A 23,979-nucleotide genomic window follows, 5' to 3' on the forward strand; every position below is an offset into this window, starting at 1 on the left:
ATAAGAGATATGGATCGTTGGCGTTCCAACGCTTTTTAAAAGTACATTAGGACAAATGTTGATTAATTATTTACTCTGTCTATCCCATGCCTGCCTGCTTCGCTTTTGCGATAATTGCTATCGCATATGTAATATTACACCGGGGTTGGGAAGAGTACCTGCTCGGGCCCGTACTCGTGATTCCATCCCGATATTGCTAGTCTATGTTATTTCTAGTAATGTTGCCTGCTTGGGCCGGTAACAACAAGTTATGTTGTAGTTTTATGCTCTATAAGCAATACTGAGGAGTACCTGCTTGGGTCGGTATTCAAATTTCTAGTACAACTGTTTGCAGGATTGTTTTTCTTTCAGTAACATCAGTTTATGTTGGAACTATATATTTTTTGTGGTTGCCTGCTTAGGCTGTACTCAGAAGTTACTTCGTGTTAGGCTTTCCAGAGGAGTACCTGCTTGGGCTGCTATTCATGATTCTATGGTATTTGGTTTATATAGTCACTCTGTTTAAATTGTGCAGCTGCGCCAATATCAACCGTATGGTTGTTTTCAACTTCAGCACTTATGGTTCTGTAACATGTTCCTTTACGATATGTATGCAGTGGCCTTGATGAGATAGTTTCGAGGAATGGTTAATTCATTCCTCTACGCTGATGTACTTGGACTCCACCTGCTGCCAACTAGATTATACATATAATTTACAAACTTTTTTATACATGTAGATGTACTTTACATGGAGTGTTTGGTTAGTTATTTTGTATGTTCCCATTAAACTTACATGTATATTGTACTTTATTGACAGAAAGATGTTTTTCAGTTTTTACGTTGGTATCTTACAGTGTGATTTCAACAATGTGGTGAACTGTTCTTCCTGACAATCTTACATGTGGTAAACTGTTTCATATTTGTTCAAACAATATATTTCAATACTTAACTGTAATTGTCTTTTATTGACAAATTGTTTAGTGTCAACTTTCTGATATTGATAAAGCGTATAATTTAAAACATATGAACAAAGTGATTAACTTTGACCAATAAACAATTTTCAACATAGTCTGTGGTTGGTGTTATGTGTACCAGGAAGAATGAGGAGGCATATATATATATATATATATATATATAGGTAAAAAATAAAAATGAAACACGGTTCTGTAACATGTTCCTTTATGATATGTATTTTTTACCTATACTTTTACCGATCATTGCGAAAAGTAACTATTATATATATATACACATATCAAACGCTTTAATGTTCTATACAGATTAATTGAGGAAATTTCATCAGTTTAAAGATACAGAGGTTCAAATTAATTATGGGAGAAATTTTGATATATAGTTGGTGGAAACAAATCCGGGTATATGTATTATGATTTCGGTATATTTCCTCAATTAACCCCGTTTCCCCAATTATCCTTGATTTACATATGTATAATAATGACAAGCGACAACAATTTCAAAATTCCAAAATGAAAATATTCCATGAGGATATAATTATTATAAATATAGATTTGGCATACAATTTTTTCCAAGCTGTCAAGTACTAATGTACAGGGTGTTTCATGATATCTTATACTATTTCAAGCGTAAATATTTTTTCCAAAGCATAAATAATTGATTGAATATTGTTTAACGTCCCTCTCGAGAATATTTCACTCATATGGAGACGTCACCACTGCCGGTGAAGGGCTGCAAAATTTAGGCCTATGCTCGGCGCTTTCGGCCTTTGAGCAGGGAGGGATCTTTATCGTGCCACACTTGCTGTGACATGGGACCTCGGTTTTTGCGGTCTCATCGGTCTCAGTCGCGTCTTACGACAAGCAAGGGGCACTGAGGACCTATTCTAACACGGATCCCCATGAAGTTCCCGACCACAATGGTGCATCTTTCTAATTTCTATAGAAAATGCAGCTAAAACTGCAGAAGTACACTACTCGTTCAAATTACCTGGACTGGGTACATATACTCTGTCCTTCAGGTATCCCCACAAATGAAACCCTCGGGGGGGGGGGGGGGTAGGTCTGGGGAATGCCGTTTTGTAGGAGGTAAGCTTCTTCCAACCAATCAGTGACTACCCTGGCAGTGTAGGGCTATGTTATCGTACTGAAACCAAATGTCTCTTGGATTGATTATTCTCTGTATAAAACTTGATAAAATCATTTCTAACAGACTTTTGAGGTGTTTCCTCATGCACTTTTCGAACTTGTTCAGTAGTGTTCTTGTGACAATTTTATCTTGGTCTACCAACATTTGAATGTCTTCCATCAAAAACAGAACCAGTTTTATAAAATCTTCTAACCAATCTATGGATTTGTAATCTATAGTGAGGTTCTTCTCATCTGGATACGTTGGTTGCATAAGTCCCATTTCCTCTATTGGTGATTTTGATTTGATAATAGACTTTAACAATATCCTTAGCTCGCTCTTTAGACAATGACATATTGTATAAAAATGACAGGTATAAAACATTCTCATGAAGTAACCCATGACATCACAATACCTCTAAAACAATGGAATATCCTGAATCTGTACATGTCTTTCACACATAAAACGCAATGCATTTACCCTTCCTTCAGTATATAAATCAAATATTTTGTTTTGAAAATAGTGGCAATATCGTTTTTTTTAAAATAGTATCAGATATTATGGAACACCCTGTATATTTATTTGCTATAAAATAAAAGTTTTACTCAGTATTACGAGTTCTTCCCGATGCTATTTTTAAAGAGACACTACAGCTCGTTTTCCACATTTTAATAAAGTGTTTTTTAAAACAGGTATTGACAAAATGATAAAATTCATATCGATACTGACAATTTTGAACAATTGGGATGCATCAATTTACTCTCAACTGCGCTTTGAAGATCGTTCGGAATTCAAACCTTCATTCTGACTCGGACTTTTGAATGCTTATTTACATCACGTGGTTTTGAATGACAGCAAAGGTGTTGTGTAGGAAATTATTTAAATTCCCCTTCAAGGAGGTCCACACTCACCTTTCAAGTATAAAAGTATTCCCTGCTCCTTAAAATAAGTAATTATATCAATCATTATTTCAACAGAAACTCTTCCATGTTCCCATTGACCGATGATTTTACAACTAACACGTGTCGTGTTCAGATAAAAATAGCACTTACTTTTAAAAGTAGTGTCTTCGCAGCTAATCTCAATGGCAGATTTAGGGGGGGGGGGGGGGGCAGGATCCCCCCTCCCTTTTTACGCCACAGATTTTGAATGAAAATCAAAATTTTGCACCAGAATGGCCGATTACTGTGGCTAATCTTTGACTTTCACACCCCCTTCGGAAATCCTAGATCCGCCACTGAGTTACATGGGTTTCTCCGAACTCTTTGTTTTCCAACGATCAAACTGATACCATGGTAAATTTTATTTCACGTATGAGTTTTATCTCATTCTATTTTTACCTCTTTTCTCACAGAATCTGTCAAAATTCTAGATCTATCAACTACACTTTCTCTCACTGGACGACATGCTGCACTGTTTATTGTATATGCGCATGCGTCTGAAGACTGAAAGGAGGAGACTCGATATTTTTTGTATAGGCCATCAAAAAGTATTGATTTTTACGTTAAAACGATAATTTTTAACTTTAGATAAGTGTTATTTTCGCAAAGTTCACACTTTCAACAATGCAACAAAAACTGAGAAAGCGCTAGGAAAATTGTCATTTCATGATTTTTGCGCAAAATGAGCTGTAGTGTCTCTTTAAACAACAAAAGACAAAACAATTTACCCATTATACTTGAACCATTTCGATTCCTGATCCGCACATCTATGTTTTCTCTGTTTCTTATTATTATTGCAGAAATCTCTCCGTAGATAAAACATCGGCATAATGAATTCCCCATGAATCTCGTGCGGTAGAGTTCAGGTGACCTTGCCTCTGTCAAGGACATTATGTCAGAACACATATCAATGCGGGTTTTGGCTGAAATAGATTGTTTAAAAACATGAAAGGATTGTGATTTGATTTTAAAAGATAATTGGAGTGTAAATTATTGTTTTAAAATTAAACATACATGTACCTGTTAAACATTCGTATATTAAACATAATCTCCAATCCTTGGTTACACACTCTTCGAAATACGAATCCACCTGCGTGTAAAATGAAGTGCTGGGAAGATTGCAAACGTTTTTCAACGTATTACAGTTCTTGAGTGTGTTATTTCCATCGTCCCAAAGCCTGTACCGTAAACTCGAAATACTCCAATAAGATCGTGGACAAATATCTCCCTTTTGTTCTGAGCCGTCTTCCGTTCTCACTCTGAATCCCGATACAAAGAGGACAGAATCTGCCGGACAGGTCAGAACAGCGTTTTTATCAGAAGCAGTACCTGACTTCCTAACGCACATTTCATACTGAGTACCAGATACTGAAATAAGAGACAATATCTACCTGTTAATTTACAGGAAGTAGTGTGTACCGACATTTCAAATTAATAAAAACAAATTTAATTAAAGCACTAGCAGTAAAACGGGTTTGCTTATATATAAAATCAAAGAAAGATACACTGGAACCAGTACTACAGAAACGTGTATCATGATAGTTTATTTATAATCGTTAGTGCGCTGCTCAGTGAAATGTCTCACCTGCTTCAAGAACACACGAAAACAAGAGAACAGCAAATCTTTTCTCTTTCTGCAACAATAATTTCATTTTGTCCTCTGTCACGCAAGTTGTGTAGTTATTTGACAAATGATATTCATGAATCAAGGAACATATAATTTCGTATGTCACATGACATCACAAAATTTATAGCTCACCTGTGCCAAAGGCTCAAGTGAGCTTTTCTGATCAAAATGTGTCCGTTGTCTGTCGTCGGTGTCGGCGTCGTTGTAAACTTTTCACATTTTCATCTTCTCCAGAACTACTGGGTCAATTTCAACCAAACTTGGCACAAAGCATCCTTGGGTGAAGGGCTTTGAAGTTTGTTCAGATGAAGGGACATGAAGGCTTCCTGACATAGTGCAGATTCAAGTTTGTAAAATTCATGGCCTCCAGAGGTAGGTTGGGGCCACAATAGGGACTAAGGTTTTACATGCAAATATATATTGAAAGTCTTCAGATATGGGCCAAGGTGACTCAGGTGAGCGATGTGGCCTATGGGCCTCTTGTTAGTAAAGTATTCATTGTCATAGAATGCATCATGTTGAAAACAACATGAGATGTGATAAACACCAGAAACTCTTTACGTGTGTTCAGAATTTTAAAAGTTGTAATTTGAAAAAAATCTGCTATACGCAAAACCGTTACTAGTATATTTAACCTATGTAAACAAGAGCATGGTACGATCGTTGTTTATATAACAAAGAATCGTGTGCTCTTCATCTCTTTTGTAACCCAACAACTGATATTATTTTTAGGTCACCTGAATCATTCAGGTGACCTATTGCTATCTGTTTTTGTCCGTCGTCGTTCGTCGTGCGGTAACATTTGAACATTTTCAGCTTCTTCTCTGAAACCCCTGAATCAATTTCAACCAATTTTGGCATAGAGCATCTGTGGGTGGAGGGGAACAAAAATTGTGAAATTCGTGGTCCCTGCTCCCCTGGGGCCTGAGGGTTGGGGCAAAAACCATCAAAATGAGTGTAATTTTAAAAAATCTTCTAAAATGACACATGTACTTCATGACCACATAGCTATTCAATGTTTCTTCCATCCAAAAGTAAAATTCTTATATTTAAATACAAACCTAATTCAAACATTGGAAGGTTGTTACATGATACTCAGGTGATCTATAAGGCCCCTGGGCCTCTTGTTTTTGCTGACCATTAGAAATACCTTAGTTAAGCATTGCAAACATAAAAAATGGAAAAATTAAATTTTCAAATTTTCAGCTCATGTCCCTTTAAGTATTTCCCTAAATTACAAAGTTCGTGTAGATCATGAACACTTAATAAATATGCAAATTTGAAAACAGATCTTTTTTGCCAATAATACTATAGCCTTGTATATATATATATATATATATATATATATATATATATATATATGATATACAGGGCAGAACAAAAATATATACCAAAACTAACTTCTAACTTTTAGGAAATTACATTTCTAGAAAGTTTACAGTAACAATCAACAGGTATTACATAACCTTTCTATTAAACTATCACAGACATCATTCTAAATAGAATGTCTAGAATCTTATCTAAATCACTTGTCTCAAACACGTACTATACAACAATTGTATCAAGACATTGTCTGAATATTCCTGAACAGCCGGGAACTGTGACATCTTGCATCATCTATATTATCTAGACATTGATTATTCATGAACAGCCGAGAACTGTGACATCTTGCATCATCTATATTATCTAGACATTGTCTGATTATTCATGAACAGCTGGGAACTGTGACACCCTGTATTATCTATATTATCTACTTCTGCCAGTCAGTAGCCTCCGTCATCAAGTTGACTATTCTGCTACGACTGTTACATCCTATATTAATCTAAATAGTAACTAGACATTGTCTAATTATTCATGTACATCCGGGTACTGCTACACCCTATATATCATCTATATTACATGTATTTAGACACAGCTTGATTATCCATGTACAGTCGGGAATTGTGTTGCCCAGTAATACCATGTACATCTGGTAACCATAGCATCCTGTATTAGCTATAGTATCTAAGTATTGTCTGTTTATTCCTGAACATGTACATCCGGGTGCTGATACACCCTATATCGTCTATATTATATAGACGCTTGTTTTGGTGTTTTCCGCCACACTCAACAAATTTTCAGTTATTTGGTGGCGCCCAGTTCTTATTGGTGGAAGAGAGAACCCAGGTACTATGTACCCGGGAAGAGACCACCGACCTTCCGAAAGTAAACTGGGAAACTGTCTAATTATTCATGTACAGTTGGGAACAGTCACACCCTGTAGGATTTAGACAAAATTTGATTTTTCAAGTGACTTGTAACGAAATTGATATTAATGAGAACCTTGAATACATTCGCTCAGACTGAGCGGAAAATTCCCTGTTTTATAATGAATACATATTTTATTCAGCATTGAATGATATTAGACCGTACACAGACAACCTATTGAAGTCCTCTTCTTGTGCCATCATATAAATAGTACTCAAAATATAATATGAGAACTTGAATTTTAAATTAATAATGTACATGAGGAAAAAATAAATAGTTCATAATTAGGACCACTTCGAAGATAGCCAATTTGTGCTTTAACTATTTTTATATACAACATTAAATATTTGGTACTATAACTTCATAGTTACAAATCAAAATTTAAAAAAATCTAAAAAGGAAGTCAATATTTCCTCACTGTTCTCAGCCTTGGACTGTTGTAGGTAGTGCAGCACTCGTAATTGATAGCGGGCACTTTTTTCGTCAGTTGAACCTTTATGATTTTTTATTTGTTTATTTAGTACTTGTTTGGTTTAGTCTTATTTAAATACAAGTACCTCATGACCAAATATCCTTTGTCTCCTTAATAGTTCATTTCAAAGTTTTAACATAGAGAGAGACTAAAACTGTTCAAAAATGACACTCTTTCCAAATTTAGAATTTGAAAAACCAATCGTTTTTTTTAACTTATTGTGATTCTTGAATATACATGTAAGGTTCGCCTATGTAAACAGGCAGGTGAATATGTATGTTTATAATCTAGTATTTCTTCTGTCAAAGTTAACCGCTCTATTCCTAATTGTAGCGATATTCTAGGAGTCTCTCATGACGTCAGGGACGGAGGGACGAATGTCTCCACGCGCCCTCTACATTTATATTTGTTTTTCTAATCTAAAGTTCCAAAGTCCGAGATATTGTATCCACCCTATTTCACATCTGATGACCAAATCCTTATATTTTGCCAACAGCCCGTCGTAATTATTAGACTCCGACTATTTATTGCTATTATTAAACTCATTTTATAATGCATATTTATCAAACGATATGATAGTACTGTTATGGGTCAGAATATCCCTTGATAGCGCAGCAGAATTTACTAACAAAGTCAATTAAACAATTAATAAGATTTAATATTTAGAATTATTGAAAAAAATCATAACAAAGTACTAATTTACTGCAGATGAACAATAATTAAGTCCGTGACGAGCTGAATCTACACACACAAAACTAATCACACATCAGCTGTTAATATTCCAATGAAATTCCTAAATAATCCTAATTCCCAGTAATATAATCCAAAAGTCGTGAAGTGCTTGTCTAACCAGAGCTTTTTTATCATAAAAATTCAAGTGTATTTATAATAAGAATGAATTTTCTAGTACATTTTTGAAAGACAGTTATGCAACCATTACGTCATCTGTCTACTAAAGAAGTAAACATCGAACTCTAGAACAATCTAGGTCACACGAGTGCAAGTAGTACACAACAGCGCCTACATTGCACAAAATTATGCTTCAGAAATCTATGAAAATTCGATTAAAATATCATGCAATATATCAAGCTCAGAGGGAAAACAGATGAAACCCTTTGAATTTTGGGACCTAAAAAACTCTGAAAACTGGTCATAATATATTACTACAAGTCATAATTCTGTAAATATTTTATTCTAATAGAAAAATAAGAAAAACTTGTGTTAACTGCTCGAAAGGCGGCTATAAATTTTCCACCTGAGACACACAATCGAACACTCTGAACCACAAGCAATTTCACTGGCTGAAATTATCTGCCCATGAATAACGTACATCACATGACTAAAAACCAGTTCATACGATATTTTTCTGCTATACTTCGAAATGCGGAGAGAGAAAAAAATATCCACTCTATTTACACATCTGATGACAAAAAACAAAATGCTTATACATTTTATTTTGCCGACAGCCCGACGTAGTTATTAGAAAATACAAAGATAGGGGGCACCATATGTTTGAATAGTTTTTAAATTAACAAACTAGTATACCAATATATATACGCATAAATATAACAATAGTGCGGAAGAATCTCTGAGGTAATACCAGAAGATTTAAGGTTATTTCTATTGAAGCTGGCAGTACTCGAGTTCATGATCTAGCTTGCCCATGCCTTGGTATTATAAGTTCGAGTTCTTGTCTAAACGTTTAGCAACAGGAACAATGAGGAACCGGAGTCGGTTATCTTATCTTGTATTGCTAGAGGGCGCCACAGGCAAATCCGGCCCTGAACAAACAAAAATGATAAATGCTGAGAAGATGGGTTATCAACAACCATTCTCAAATGCGATTTCGGAAAACACAAACACAACCTTTTACTTACGATGACATCCAGTTGTGGTCATATGACAATACCTGAACTTAGGAAAGAGTTAGAAAAGTCTGGAGCAAAGAAATCGGGAAGAAAGTGGGAACTTGTAGGAAGGTAAATAAACATTCAATGTTTTTATGTTCATCCAAGTAAAATATGATTAATGCGGTAAATAAGTATCAATGGTGTTTAGATATTATCTAAATATATTATAACAACGTATTATGGAACTAGGTGTTATCAGAAAGGAATTCTTGTAAAATTTTGCAGATTTACCGAGCTAAGCTAAACTTGAATTTCCTCGGCAATTCCAACATCGTTGCTATATTGCTTCATGTTTGCAGCAAAATAGAAAAGCATTTTTATATTGAATAAAACGGTACAGTGTTATATCATTTGATTATTGCCACTATGTTTTACATTATAATGATCACCTGATAAGTGTTATTTGATTACAGACTTAATTGAAGCATATAGAAGAAATGAACATCGTGCAAGGACAATGTTCTGGACCTTTATTTATTATGAAGTCACCCGATCCACAACTCTACAGGAACCTTCATTGTGATAAGAGCTTTCCAAATTAAAAGGAATGACAAATTCATTGACGAGATGAAGGGAAGATTGAATGAATTTTATGAAAGATATTTTAAGTCTGTTAGTAAATGTACATGGAATAAATGTTGAAAAAATTAAATAAAGGTTTATTCTTGAATTACATCAATTTCTAATGGTGAATTATGCATAAGACGACACTATGCAATTCTTAAAATTGCACAACATGAAACAGACATAAATAATTTTAGAGGAAAGCTTTGTTTCAGAGCTATTCATAGGTTCTGTCAGTATTTTGAAAGTTTTGGCAAGTCCAATAATTCTTTCAATGTGCACACGTTTGCTGAATATCTTTCTGTCCTCTATCACAGTAGCACAGGACATTCTGCTTTTCGTTTTTAAAAATATTTTTGCGCAGTAAGGGTTATACATACTAAAATATGTTTTAGAACTTGTAGTATAATTTATCAAAGAGTAGCAAATAATATAACTACAAACACCTGCATCATTATGAACTTAATATATATATATATATACAAAAGGATCACATTTGTTTATTGATTTAACTGAAACCTGTAAAATTGGTAAACAATGTTCTAAGTAGACATCAATGTCAAAACACAGAATCCCATGCTAGCAGGTATGCATAAATTATCAACAGGGTGGATACTTCTGGACATATTTTGTGATTATATAGTAGTTATGAAATTGATCACTGTTCTTTATCTTCAATTTTTCATTATGGTGTTAAGAGATAATTGGCAGTAATTAATGACCAGTAATTCCAAGTGTCAGTGGGGATTCTACATGTGACAGTGTTTGTAACCTTATCAGATTATTTTGCATGTGTAGTAAGTTGCCGATCCCATTAGCGGTTTTTCTCTCAATAAATGCGATATAATTACTACACAAAATACTATATATCAACATTACTTTGTACATGTATATTATAAACAAAAATTCAAGATAAGCAATCGTTACCATGTTGAGTTTCAGTCAAATAGTAGTCCGATATAAAATGTGCTCTGCAAACAACAGCACAAGTTGACGGAGTCCAGCTTTAAAAAAGAGTTTAACCACGTTTAATTGCGCGAATATAGGCTTTTCTTCTTAATGAGTCTGATGGAAATACATGACCACCCCTATTTACAACAATACGGCACACAACAGTAAGTTCCGAGCATGTTTCAAAAGGATGTGTTTGACAGCAGATTGTTTACGTTTTTCTTCGATCGGTAACTACAGATAAAGCGCGAGGGTATTCCGATTCAGGGCCGAGTTTGTCTGTGGCGCCCTCTAATGAAAAGATAACCGGAGTCGGTTCCTCATTGCTTCTTATATTGCAAATTCTCGAGCAATGTTAAATGAAATTGGCAGGGTTGAACCATGGGACGGCTCAAAGCGTTTGGAGAGATGTAATCCGGCAAATAGCATTCTCTTGAGAAGGTACTATGTTGATGCTATAAAACTAGAACAGGCAAAGTCTCGAGTATCTGCGAAACAGGCCAAGTCTATTTTCTCAACAAGTTGGAGAAACTGAAACTGCATTAAAGTGATCAAGAACGGGTTTAAATGTTGGGAATAGATTTGTTTATTTGAGAGATCAGAGTTTCTTTAGTTTTATTTTATTCAGGTGATCGTGCTAATGATTTGGCTCTTTGTTTGGCTCAGGACGTAAAGAAGCTCCCAGATGAGAAGGTTTCTTAAGTCATATTGTTGGAGGAACACTTGATCATGCATATTTTATTGAGTTTTTGCTTCCCAGGATTGAGAATTGTTCCATTTGTCCTGTGGAAGGTTTAAATGAATACAATGAAAAATCAAAGGCTGAAAACAAGATCACGTGATGGAGTAGTACTGACACAGGTGTAAGAGCTCCGCTTATTTCATCAAATTTTGTTCTATTTTTGACGTTCATAAGCCGGATTTTTTAAATATTTGGAATCTGATTGACACTACTGTGATACTTTAAAACGCATGTGAGTATTTTGGATACTTTTTGGAAGATATTGTGAATCTTTGTTTCTATCGTGATTACTACTCAATGGCGGACAATAAGCAAAAGAAAGATAAAAAAAAAAAAAACCAGATAGAAAGCAAAAGGAAATTCTAAAAACACCGGAAAGAAAATCGGTGCAGTTAAATCTACACAGTGTTCTTCAAGCCGTTAGAAGTTCCACAGTGTCTGAAAAAGCGTCGGCTAAAAAACAGAAGAGAACAGACAGCTCAGATATGGACTCTCCATCAGGCGGGGCCCATCCAGGTACATTAAATATTTCGATGGACTTGAAATTGATTCAGGACAGTTTGTCGGAAATTAAAGACAATATGGTGAGCAAAATAGAAATCAAAGACATTGTGTCCTCTATTCTAGAGGAGATAAAAAAGGAAATGAAAGAGGAAATCATTGCAGTCGTGAAAAGCACAATTCTGACAGAAATGAAAGAAAACACCACAAAAGAAATCAAAGCCGATGTAAAGAAAGAATTTGAACAAAAACTTGAGAACAATACGAAAGAATTTAAAGGACACATTAGAGAGATCTCAGACGGCTTCAACTTTGACTTTGAGACGCTACGTGAGAAGTTCTCTGACCAAGCACGGGAGCTACGAGGTATGAAAGAAAATCTTAAACTACTGCAGAGTAGAGCAGACAGTGCGATTAGACTTGCAAATCAAAATCAGCAATACTCCCAAAAAAGTAACATAAAGTTCCTACGGTGGGAGGAAAAACAGGGAGAAAACTTGCGTGAGGACTTGTACAGAATCCTCAGAGAGTCGGTCAATATCGATTTGGCACCTGCCGATATTGTGGCCATTCATCGGGTACCAGGTGGAGTGAGGGACGGTCCAAGACCGGTAATTGCCAAATTTCGTGACCCAGAGACAAAAATAAGAGTGATAAAGAATCGGTCACAGGAAAGAGTGAAGAAACACTTCATTATGCACGACCATATTACACCCATGAACGCCAAACTCATACGCGACCTAAACGAAGACTCTAGGATTCATTCAGCATGGTACTTCGATGGTAAAGTGTTCGCCATCGATAGTAGCGGAAACAGACATAAATTCGACATTTTGGATGATGTGAATGAGAAACTTAAACGCCGGCGCTAGTGTGTTTATTCTTGCGGAGACAACCCTAAAATCCGCGCCTGTATTTTGTCATCGGGATCGGGACTCAAACTAAATACATTCGGGATCAATGTTAAGGTTTTGTTTACAAGTGTGGAAGATGTGTGAAAGTGGTCGAGAGTATTTTTTGTTTACAAATAAAGATGCTAATTTTTTTATATGTATATGTCGGTAAATGTCTGCGTACAATATCCATTAGCAATTATGCAATGTTTTATGTTATATATTAGTTTTTTTACTTTAGAAAATGGCACGGAAAATGGTTGATTCCATAAAAATTGCTACTGTGAATTGCCAGGGCTTGGCTACATTATCAAAACGTCAAAATGTGTTAAATTTTTATAGATCGAAAGGTTATTCTATAATATGTTTTCAAGATACCCACTTCATTCCTGAAGCAGAACCATATATTGAAGCCATGTGGGGCTACAAATGTTTCTTCAACTCTTATAAATCAAATGCAAGAGGGGTAGCCTTATTTTTTAACAATAATTTTGAATTCAAGGTACACCAAGAAAAGAGGGACAAAGAGGGAAATTTAATTGCCCTAGACTTAACAATAGAGGATAATAGCGTCACTCTTATTAACATTTATGGTCCAAACATTGATAGTCCTGAGTTTTATGAATATGTTCGTGAGGTATTTTTAGAACTGGATAATGAGTATTATATACTTTTAGGAGATTTTAATCTTGCACTAAGCCCAGATATTGATACAAATAATTATACTTCAATAAATAACCCAAAAGCAAGGAAGAAATTATTAGAAATTATGGATGACTTACAACTTCTAGATTATTTTAGAATTTTGAATCCTGATAGACGGGTTTATACATGGCATAAAAAGACACCCTTAAAACAGGGTCGTCTAGATTACATTTTAATCTCTGAAAGTTTGTCCAATTCTGTGGAAACATACTTAATTAAACCTGGTTATAGATCAGATCACTCCATAGTTGTTGTAGAATTAAAATTTAACTCTTTTAAATGGGGATGTGGACTTTGGAAATTCAATAATAGTCTTCTTTCAGATAAAGAATATGTACAGAAAGTCAAAGAAACTATTCATAAAGTCTGTAGACAATATAGTAAAAGTGACACGGATAACACAAGATCTATTGATGATAGTATACTATTGGAGGTTTTACTTATGGAAATAAGGGGTGTTACTATTTCTTACTCTTCCTACAAGAAAAAACAAAGGGAAAAGCAAGAAACATCTCTACTTGAAGAAATAGGTAAATTAGAAACTGAGGAAAAAATAGACTTGCATCTTATTGAAGAAAAGAGGTTGATTTTAGAAAACTTCAGAAAAGAAAAAATGGAAGGTCATATCATAAGATCTAAAGCTAGATGGATAGAGGAAGGGGAAAAACCCTGCAATCTAGAAAAACGCAATTATTGGAATAAAACTATTAAAAAATTAGAAGTGGAAGGAAATGGTATGATCTATGAACAGGCGGATATACTTAATAAAATTAAATGTTTTTACCAAACTCTATATACAAATAAAGATTCAGAACTTTTAGATTTAGATCTTAACAAAATTATTCAAAATTGTGTTCCAAAGTTGGACAAAAATATTTCAGAGTCTTTGGAAAGAACAATATCTGAAAAAGAAGTGTCTGAAGTATTAAAAAATATGAAAAACAATAAATCTCCAGGTAGTGATGGATATAGTGTAGAATTTTTCAAATTTTTTTGGACAGATCTGAAAGTACTCGTATTAAAATCTGTTAACTGTATTTTCTCCAAAAAAGAGCTTCCCATCTCTCAGCAATTGGGGATTATTTCATGTTTGCCTAAAGGTGATAAATCTAGACAATATTTAAAAAACTGGCGACCTATTACATTGTTAAATGTCTTATATAAACTTATTTCAGGTTGTCTTAGTAACAGAATCAAGTCTACTTTAGATCATCTTATTTCAGACACCCAGTCTGGATTTATAAAGGGAAGATACATTGGAGAAAATACCAGATTTATCTATGATCTTATGCATTATACAGAAAGTAAAAATATACCAGGACTATTGGTTTTAATTGATTTTGAAAAAGCTTTTGACTCTATTTCATGGTCATTTATATATAAAGTATTAAGATATTTCGGTTTTGGTGAATACATTATTGAATGGGTGAAGATTCTTAATACAAATTTTAGGGCTGCAGTGTTACAGAGTGGGTTTTTATCTACTCAATTCAATATTGAGAGGGGCTGTAGACAAGGCGATCCTGTTGCACCTTATTTGTTCCTCCTTTGTGCAGAAATTCTTGCAATTTTAATTAAACAAAATAAGGATATAAAAGGTATTGTGATATGTGATAAGGAACACAAAATAAGTCAATATGCAGATGATACATCACTTGCTCTTGATGGGACACCTAAGTCACTTTTTACAGCATTAGATACCTTAGATTTTTTCTCTAAACTTTCTGGTTTAAAGGTAAACAACTCAAAAACTAAAATTGTTTGGATCGGATCTAAAAAGTTTTCAAATCAGGTCTTTCATCACACTAGATGGAAACTTGACTGGGGTTCAACAACTTTCAATTTATTAGGTATTAACTTTTCAGTAGACTTACAACAAATTACAGATTTAAACTACAACATACAGATTCCTAAAATAAAGAGCATGCTACAACATTGGAAAAGGCGAGTTCTAACACCAATTGGTCGGGTTACAGTAGTTAAAACATTAATTATTCCGAAAATAAAGCATTTATTTCTATCACTACCAACACCGAAAAAGGAGATAATTAATTCATTGAGTAAAAATATTTTTGAATTTATTTGGAATGGAAAATGTGACAAAGTAAAACGTTCTATTGTAACTCAAGACCACCATCATGGAGGTCTAAAAATGGTGGACATCAACAATTTTATCATGTCTTTAAAATGTTCATGGTTGAAAAGGTTATTGATGGGAAATAAATCCTGGGTAGATATTTTTGAAGCAATTAATGGTCATGATTTTGTTCACAAATTACTTGATTTTGGAGATGCATTTATCTCTGAATGTGTTATTCCAGAAAATAATGTTTTTTGGCAAGATGTTTTTAATTCTATGCTCCATGTAATAAAATCCTTTGACAAAAATTTCTACAAGGAATCCTATCCCAGCATTCCTGTGTGGTATAATTCAAATATTAGAGTGGGTATGAAAACACTGTTTATCAAAAGCTGGTATAAAAAAGGTGTAAAGCTCATAGACGATTTCCTAGATGACAAAGGGAATCTTTTATCACATAACCTTTTTCAACATAAATTTGATATCCAAGTTTGTATATTACAATATAACAGTGTATTGAGTGCAATATCAACTCATATGAAATTGTTTGAAAACAAAGGTTTATTCAATAGATCTTTTACACCTTATATTCCAATATATTATAAACCTTTGATTTTGCAAACTAAATGTACTAAATCTGTTTACAAACAGTTAAATGTAAACCATGATATACCTACTTCTGTTTCAAAGTGGAATTTAGACCTGGTAGCTTATGGAATAGAAATATGTGTTAAGGATGCTTTTACTGTATGTTTTAAGACTACCAAGGACTCTACTATCCAATGGTTACAATATAGATTACTTCATAGAATTCTGCCTGTCAATTATTATCTTAAAAAAATCAATGTTGTGTCTTTTGATTGTTGTACCTTTTGTAATGATGAAGTTGAGACAATTCAACACGTTTTCATTGGCTGTGAAAAAGTATCTATATTATGGAGCAATCTGAGCATGCACATTTATAAAACAACTTCCAAAAGAATAGGTTTTAATGTACTTAATATTTTATTAGGTGAACTCCCATTGTCGAAAGGCAACAGAATTGTAAACTTCCTTATCCTGTATACAAAACAATATATTTTTTCTTGTTTGAAAAAAACCAAATTGCCAAGATTCTTGGAACTATTGTTCTATCTATACAACAAATACAAGGTTGAAAAATGTATTGCGTATCAGAATTTAGAAATACAAAAATTTGAAAATACCTGGCATGTATGGAAAACACTTTTTGACAACTTAAAAAAATCATAATTTTGCTATTTCAAGCAATGTTTTTTTCCCCCTACTTTTGAAGCCACATGTACTTTTATCTATTTACTCAAGCTCTGTATTGTTATCATTTTTCTCTTACAATTATATTAAAAATGCAAGCACTTACCAACAAATGTATGAGTGTGAGTATGAAAGTGTGTGAAAGTGGTTAGAAAAAAATGGCAAATGTTCTTCTGTCTTATGTCAATGTTTGTGAAATAAAAAAATAATAAATAAATAAAAAAAAAAAAATCAAAGGCTATTTTGGGTGTTGATTTGAGAACACTTGTTTAGGTCTTTGATTCATCCAGGATCTCAGCTCATCCAGGATCTCAGTTCTAGACAGTCATGTGACACCATCAATGTCAGATAGATTAAGGAAATATCTCATTTTTTGGGGATATTTTTAAAGGGAAAACAGCGCACAGTTTTAGAGCTGGGTATGACATCACTCTAATGTCATACAGCACAAGTTCTCCTGAGGAAATAATGGAGCATGTTGGATGGCGATGTGAAATATCCTTTAATAAATATTCTCTAATCAAAAGGATAGTTGGAATTGATGGGGTACGGATATGTTGGCAAATGTGTCAATTACGAAAGAAAGGGGTGTTAATGCATGTACTATTTTCGAAAAGTTTGGTGACTATTCCAAACTCCCACACGCTTTCCAGTCATAGTTGGGTATTAGGAGATAAGGCAGTTTTTAAATTTAATGGTATGAAGGTTTTCTCTGGGGAAATTATTTGGATTCCACATATTTGTGAATGTGTTTGCTATTGGACTGTATATGTGTTTAAGAATTGCTAATTAATGTTACTTATTGTGGTTGGTTAATTTAGTGATGGGTTGAACTTTGGGAAGGGATTGAATGTGTTAACATTTTACATGAGAAATGTATTGAGTTATCGGGTAAAGTTTTGGTTGTTGTTGGTTGTATTGCTCACTCATATGGAGACGTCGCCATTGCCGGTGAAGGGCTGTAAAATTTAAGCCTATGCTCGGGGCTTATTGCCTTTGAGCAGGGAGGGATCTTTATCGTACCATACTTGCTGTGGCACCGGGCCTCGGATTTTGTGGTTTCATTTAAAGTTTGCTGAATTGGGTGTTTGAAGTAAGAATTTTCCTATTTCACCCAATACTTGTCACTTAAAAGGACATGGGCACGATTTGAGCTGAAAATATTTAATTTCTTTTTCCATTTTTGATGTTTAGAATGCCCAACTAAGGTATTTCTAATGGTCGGGTGAATGTTAGTTGTTGAGGTACATGGGAGATACAAAGCTCACAATTCTTTGCTATATAAACAAGGCATGTGTCATATTTTTGTTCATATAGGTTAAATATACTAGTAAAAACTTCGTTGAAAACAATATTTTTCAATTTACAAGTTAATTCTGAACACAGTTAAATAGTTTTCAGTGTTTGGCACATCTCATTTTGCTTTAAACATGCTATGTTCTATTGAGCAATCTATATGTATAAAACAAAAACCTGGCACGAGCCTTGTTTACATAACAAAGAATTGTGAGTGCTGAATCTCCCCTATAACTCAACAACTGATATTCAATTTTGGTTGACCATTAGAAATACTTTAGTGAAACATTTTAAACAATAAAAATGGAAAAATAAAATTTGAAAAGTTTCAGCTCCAATCGTGTCTATTTCTCTTTAAACAGTATTTCCCCGCTATTCTTTGAAACGCGGAAAAAAATTAATTACTTTGAGTCGAGTAATGCAATATCACTTGTGTGATGGTTTTTCCCGAATTACAAATATATATATGTCGATATTTAAAAATAGACCTGTTAAAAAACCGAAAGCATTACACATTTAAATGGTCTTAATATCGAGAAAATTCGTCTGTACCTGTATTAGAAGGCATTTAAATTCAGTTTTTTGATAATATCGGTCCTACAATAATGTCTTCCGACATGGCAGAGCGGCGGTTAAATAGAAAAAAGATGGTGGACAATAAAATAAAACTTCTGAATTTTTTCCTTTCGTCAGGAAGGGATTTTCTACAAGAAGTGTTGGAGGTTTACACCTCGCCGGGACTTTTGTACGGAGAATTAGAGCGATCCACATATTTCTTTAATCTCAGCCACGCCGAACAAGAATCATTGTTTTCGCTTAAAAAGGAAAACACGTTTTCTGATTTAGAATTAGATCAGGTGTTTGAATTTTTGAGGAGATTTACCCGTATACGACAGCCAGCTTGTGCTTGGTGTGGTCAGTGCTCTTTGGCGGACTTTGATAGCGAACACGTGGGAGAAAATATAGAAAAATTAATGTCGATCTGGAACGTAGTAAATAAAACGAATTCCATCCCAAGTGAACAGTATAAAGAATATGTGCGGACTTTGACAAATATAGGACATAATGTCTCAACTTTGTTGGCTTGTGGTAAAAGTTTCCGAGAGTCAGTTAACCAGGAATTGGGAAAAATAGGTAAAGTACAATAATTCTATTTATAACAATAATTCTATTTATAGGTAAACTACATCTAGACTTGGCGAGTACGAAAGGTATGTTTTCCAAAACTTCCCCTTACAGTCAAATTAGGATGTTTAAAAAACTTCCTTGTCCACTTAGAAACACTATCGACACGGAAGTTTTAAATATCATGGATATGCTCTCTTTATCAAATTATCTATCTACTATCTATCTATCTATTATATCTATACTTATAAATTAATAAATTTTGCCAATAAACTCCGAAACGTTTGTTCTAGAGTTACTGCTTGAACATTTAATATTGTTTCATATAAGAGGTGAAGTCCGTAAGCTATAATAGAGTCTTACTTGATTTGTAAATATCGTGAAATTAATTTAAAAACCTACTTTCATTTTCGATCACCTACCCTGTAATAGCAAAAATGAGAGTGAAGTGGCGGGACACACTTTGGCGGATCTAAGCCCGTTTTTATATTAAGATAATACGATATGATGTTTATCGATGCTTTATTTTAATCTTACAGAAGAAATAAGTTTTGATAATTGTTGAATAAATAAAATCTGCCTTTTCGTTTCTTCAAACTGTGATTTTAGTCTTGAATCAACCTTATGGAAATTTCCAGAACGAAGCGCCCAGAACAAGGTTTAGGTCTATAACCAATCACACATTCTTGGGCGTTTCCGGCTGGCGAAAAACAACCCGAGAAGTTGCGATTGGTTTACATGATCAGCATAAAATTGTGTAAGTGTTGACTAGGCCCATATTTACCATTTCATGAAGATTTATATTACTTATATACATCTCATACAACGAAAGGCACTCCTCCTCCCGAGACAAAAAATAAATAAATTAGCTTCCATATACAAACCTTTATATTGTATCAACACAGAGAAAAGCGTACATCTATGTCATATTGCATCATCACAGAGAAAAGAGTTTGAATAACAATTGAAGTTGCTTGCATCATTTAGTAATATGGGAATGCGCTGTGTTTTCTCGTTTTATCCAACATTGAAATATTTATGAATTCAAGTGTGATATCAGAGGAAATCATTCATTTCACTGCATGATATTAATGAGGTATTGTAGAATTTTGTCTCAACACTAAATTCAAATATTAATAAACATACATGTATTTCTAATACACAGTTATTCTTAGGTGTTTATAAACGGTAAAATAAAGACGAATGATGAGGAAGAGAAAAATAGCACATCACAAAGCAAAACCTACAGACAATCATAGCCATCGGAAAATATATAGAGTTTTAAGAAACTCGGTCATTGATGAAATTAGGAAATCTAGAAATTAATATCACAAAAATTTATCTTTTCTCACAAATAAAAATATTTTCTCCAGCAAAGTGGCGTAGATTTTTTAAATATCTTACTAAATTAAAGAAGTCATACAAACCTATAGCCTACTCTCAGACAGAATGGCAATCTTGACTTCATCCTGTTGGTATAAGTCCAATTTACTGAAGACATATTTTGCTAATGTTATAAAAAATCACAACCGAGCCCGAACTACCTCTTCATAGACCTGGTCCACCTCTAAGATACATCACCTACTTCTGAGTTGAATTTCTTTGAGATTGGTCACCACTCATTATCTTCACTTTTCATGCATCACAGAATAAGAAGTAACATATTAATTAGGTATATTGGATACCATTACACTTCAATATAAAAATCCCAAACATATGGAAACTAGCTTTTATAACTCCAATAGTTCAGAATAAAGGAGATTCCCAAGATACATCTAACTACAGATCTATATCCATACATAGGAAAAATTCTCTTCAAACTTGTCATTGATAAAAAATATCTTACTCAATTATCAGTCTGGATTCCATCCTGGTGACTCAACTGGCAGCCATCAAGTAGATGAAGAAAGGAAGATAAAGTATTGTGATGAATCTGATAATTCCTATATAGAATACAAAATTGAAGAGTATGGCAAACACATACCTCTGAATACACCATAGGTGGGTCAGGTGCCAGGAGAAGCAGGCATCTCCTTTTGACCGGTCACACGCCCTATATTTTGATCAGACAAACGGAGTAATCCGTAATCAAAATTAGTATATGTAAAGAACGGACTAATGATGTTAGTATGAAAATTGTCAGACAGCATTCGACCTAATGATAGGTTGCATTTGTAAACCAGATCGTTATTTGGTAAAATGCTTACTTTAAATGAGACTTGAAATCCTGTTACGTCAATTTATTTGTCAGTAATGGGCCTCGATTAATAAAAAGCATCATACCCAGAACAGGCTTATATGTATCGAATTAGTTGAGAAACACAAACACCATATGCAGGTGATTATGGAATATTACTACATAAAATGAGAAGTTGACGATGGAGACCCCTTTGCCATAAAGTTGAGTTGTTAGTTTGCCTTCACATCTATGTTAAAAAAAATATCCAAGTCTGAAGCAGGTGTGGATGACAGGTGATTTTTTATTTCGAGTTTACTGGGATATATCGAATCGACATATGGATGAAATTGAGTAATGTTAATGAATAAAACATTGTCGATATATCGAAATGTCGAATTGAAGGCCACAGCAAAATATTTCTTCTCATGTAGCAACTTCTCGATAAATTCTGCCTTGTGAGAATATTAAAACAGGTCAGGTATATAATGCAATTGTTCTAAGATTTTTTGCGAAATTTCAAAAGCTTTTGATAGAGTGTGACGTAAAAGTCTCAAACACAGACTATATGCTTCAGGAATCTCCAGTGATATTATACAGAGGGTTAAGCAGTATCTTATAGACAAAGAGCAAATCGATGGGTTTTCTTCCCTTATTGAAACAAGTGCAGGGGTACCCCTAGGCTCTGTTCTAGGTCCTTCCTTATTCCTATTGTACATTAATGAAATTGCTGATAATCTTCTCAATAACGTTGTGGATGACACCTTTCTGTATGCTGTTATTGATGATAACTTATCTACCAAAACATCCTCCTTAAGGTAGTACTCTACATCGTCATGACTTCCTTTAAAAACATGGATGAAAAAATCGATATCAGCAATATTTGACTTTTCCTTTTCTATTTAAATACCTAGCCGAGTAGCTCAGTAGGTTAGAATACCGAATGCAAAGAAAAGAAAAAAAAAAAAAAAGAATACCGAATGCTGAACTGTAGGTCGCAGGTTCGAGTCCAGCAGGGGTTTTAAATTTTTTTCAGATTACCTTCTACTAAAACTGTATTTTTTGACAAAATAAAGTAAATTTGAAATTTTTCAAATTCAAAATATTGTTGTACATATCCTCCACTTTTCATCTACATCAAATTTCTCTGGTGTAGCATACCTCCTTAATTAATTAGTGACCCACAGCTTACACAAAATCAATAAGCAATACACCCGCCAATGGGCTTTAACCCTCTCAAAACCATACATGTAAAATTTTCAAGAAAAAACATGTTATAACATTCGACACTCGGGATCCTGAAGCTGTCATATCAACAACTTCACACTCATCTTGGTGTTAAACTTTATTCGGATGCAACATTGAGTATACATATCCAGACAAACCGGGAAAAGGTATCTTGTACGAGATTGAAGTTACCGAGAATGTTAAAATTCACCAATCAACGTCTATTTTTCTTTCACCCGCCCACCATTAGAATATGCTGATGTTATTTGGGATAACTATAATGATATAGATGCCAAACTACTAGAAGACATTCAAGTAGGAAGCTGCTAGGATAATTACTAGCTTAAGATATAATTCTTCTCGTTCTTGTTTCATGAAGAACTATGCATGAGATTTTCTTAGTACTGGAAGAAAAATTCACAGACTAGTATTGTTTTCGAAAGTAATAATTGGCTACTCACCTCAATATCTTACAGATCATTCCCATTTATCACTGAATACGATCTAACTCTGTAGATTTCTGAGGTTAGAACAGTCTTTCATCTACTGTTCAATTATTAACAACCTTCCCGAGAACATTAAAAATTTTCCAGTGTTTCAATATTAAAAAGTTATTTCTGTCGAAGTGTTTGTAAGAATTTGAACTTTGATCTTTTCCCCCCATCATTTGTCAGACTCTTCCAAACACACTAATTGGGATGTACCTTTTGATGCAGATCATCACTTCTTCGAATGTTTTGCTTATAATAATTATAGGCATTGACCTCGTCATGATATAAATGCGATGATGATAAGCATGATTGATTCATGTATATCCAATAATCTATCATTATTTGAGAATCCTGATACTAATTTTGACACAATTAAGTAAATTTTTGAATTTGTCGAGAAATCATTGAACTTATCAAAATATTTAGGTAATCATCAAATATACTAAATGTATAGTATATATCTTTTAAGAATATATATAACCAATACCATCAATATTATATTTATACTTTTATAGTGCGCTATTATATTATTCTATGTAATATAATTCAGCTGTTTAATTATTTATACACGTAGATTACAACTGTTATACAATTTTGTACATATCCTGATCGATCATTAGGGAGAGGCCTCATACAGACTCAGCCTTCCGTCCATTCCCATCGATTTATTGAACAAATGTTGT

General features: G+C 33.9%; 2 protein-coding genes and 1 pseudogene across 3 annotated transcripts in view; 2 read left to right on the forward strand and 1 right to left on the reverse strand.

The window, feature by feature from the left end:
• Positions 1–4,674, reverse strand: part of LOC125652173 (uncharacterized) — a 41,668-nt gene extending 36,994 nt beyond the window's left edge. Inside the window, exons 1-3 of the mRNA XM_048881174.2 lie at positions 4,603–4,674; positions 4,038–4,385; positions 3,746–3,940 (exon numbers count right to left, since the gene is read on the reverse strand). Coding sequence (XP_048737131.2) covers positions 3,746–3,940; positions 4,038–4,385; positions 4,603–4,669 — 610 coding nt within the window. The 5' untranslated portion in view covers positions 4,670–4,674. The remainder of the gene's footprint in view (positions 1–3,745; positions 3,941–4,037; positions 4,386–4,602) is intronic.
• Positions 4,675–8,257: 3,583 nt separating this feature from the next.
• LOC125647697 (uncharacterized) lies at positions 8,258–12,175 on the forward strand (annotated as a pseudogene).
• Positions 12,176–18,787: 6,612 nt separating this feature from the next.
• LOC125652080 (uncharacterized) overlaps positions 18,788–23,979 on the forward strand; it is an 11,770-nt gene continuing 6,578 nt past the window's right edge. Inside the window, exon 1 of one of the 2 annotated variants that reach the window (XM_048881047.2) lies at positions 18,788–19,411. In XM_048881047.2, coding sequence (XP_048737004.2) covers positions 18,883–19,411 — 529 coding nt within the window. In that variant the 5' untranslated portion in view covers positions 18,788–18,882. The remainder of the gene's footprint in view (positions 19,412–23,979) is intronic. The other variant, XM_048881055.2, reaches the window with a different exon arrangement.

This window comes from Ostrea edulis, chromosome 1, assembly GCF_947568905.1.
Source record: "Ostrea edulis chromosome 1, xbOstEdul1.1, whole genome shotgun sequence".
Lineage (NCBI taxonomy): Eukaryota > Metazoa > Mollusca > Bivalvia > Ostreida > Ostreidae > Ostrea > Ostrea edulis.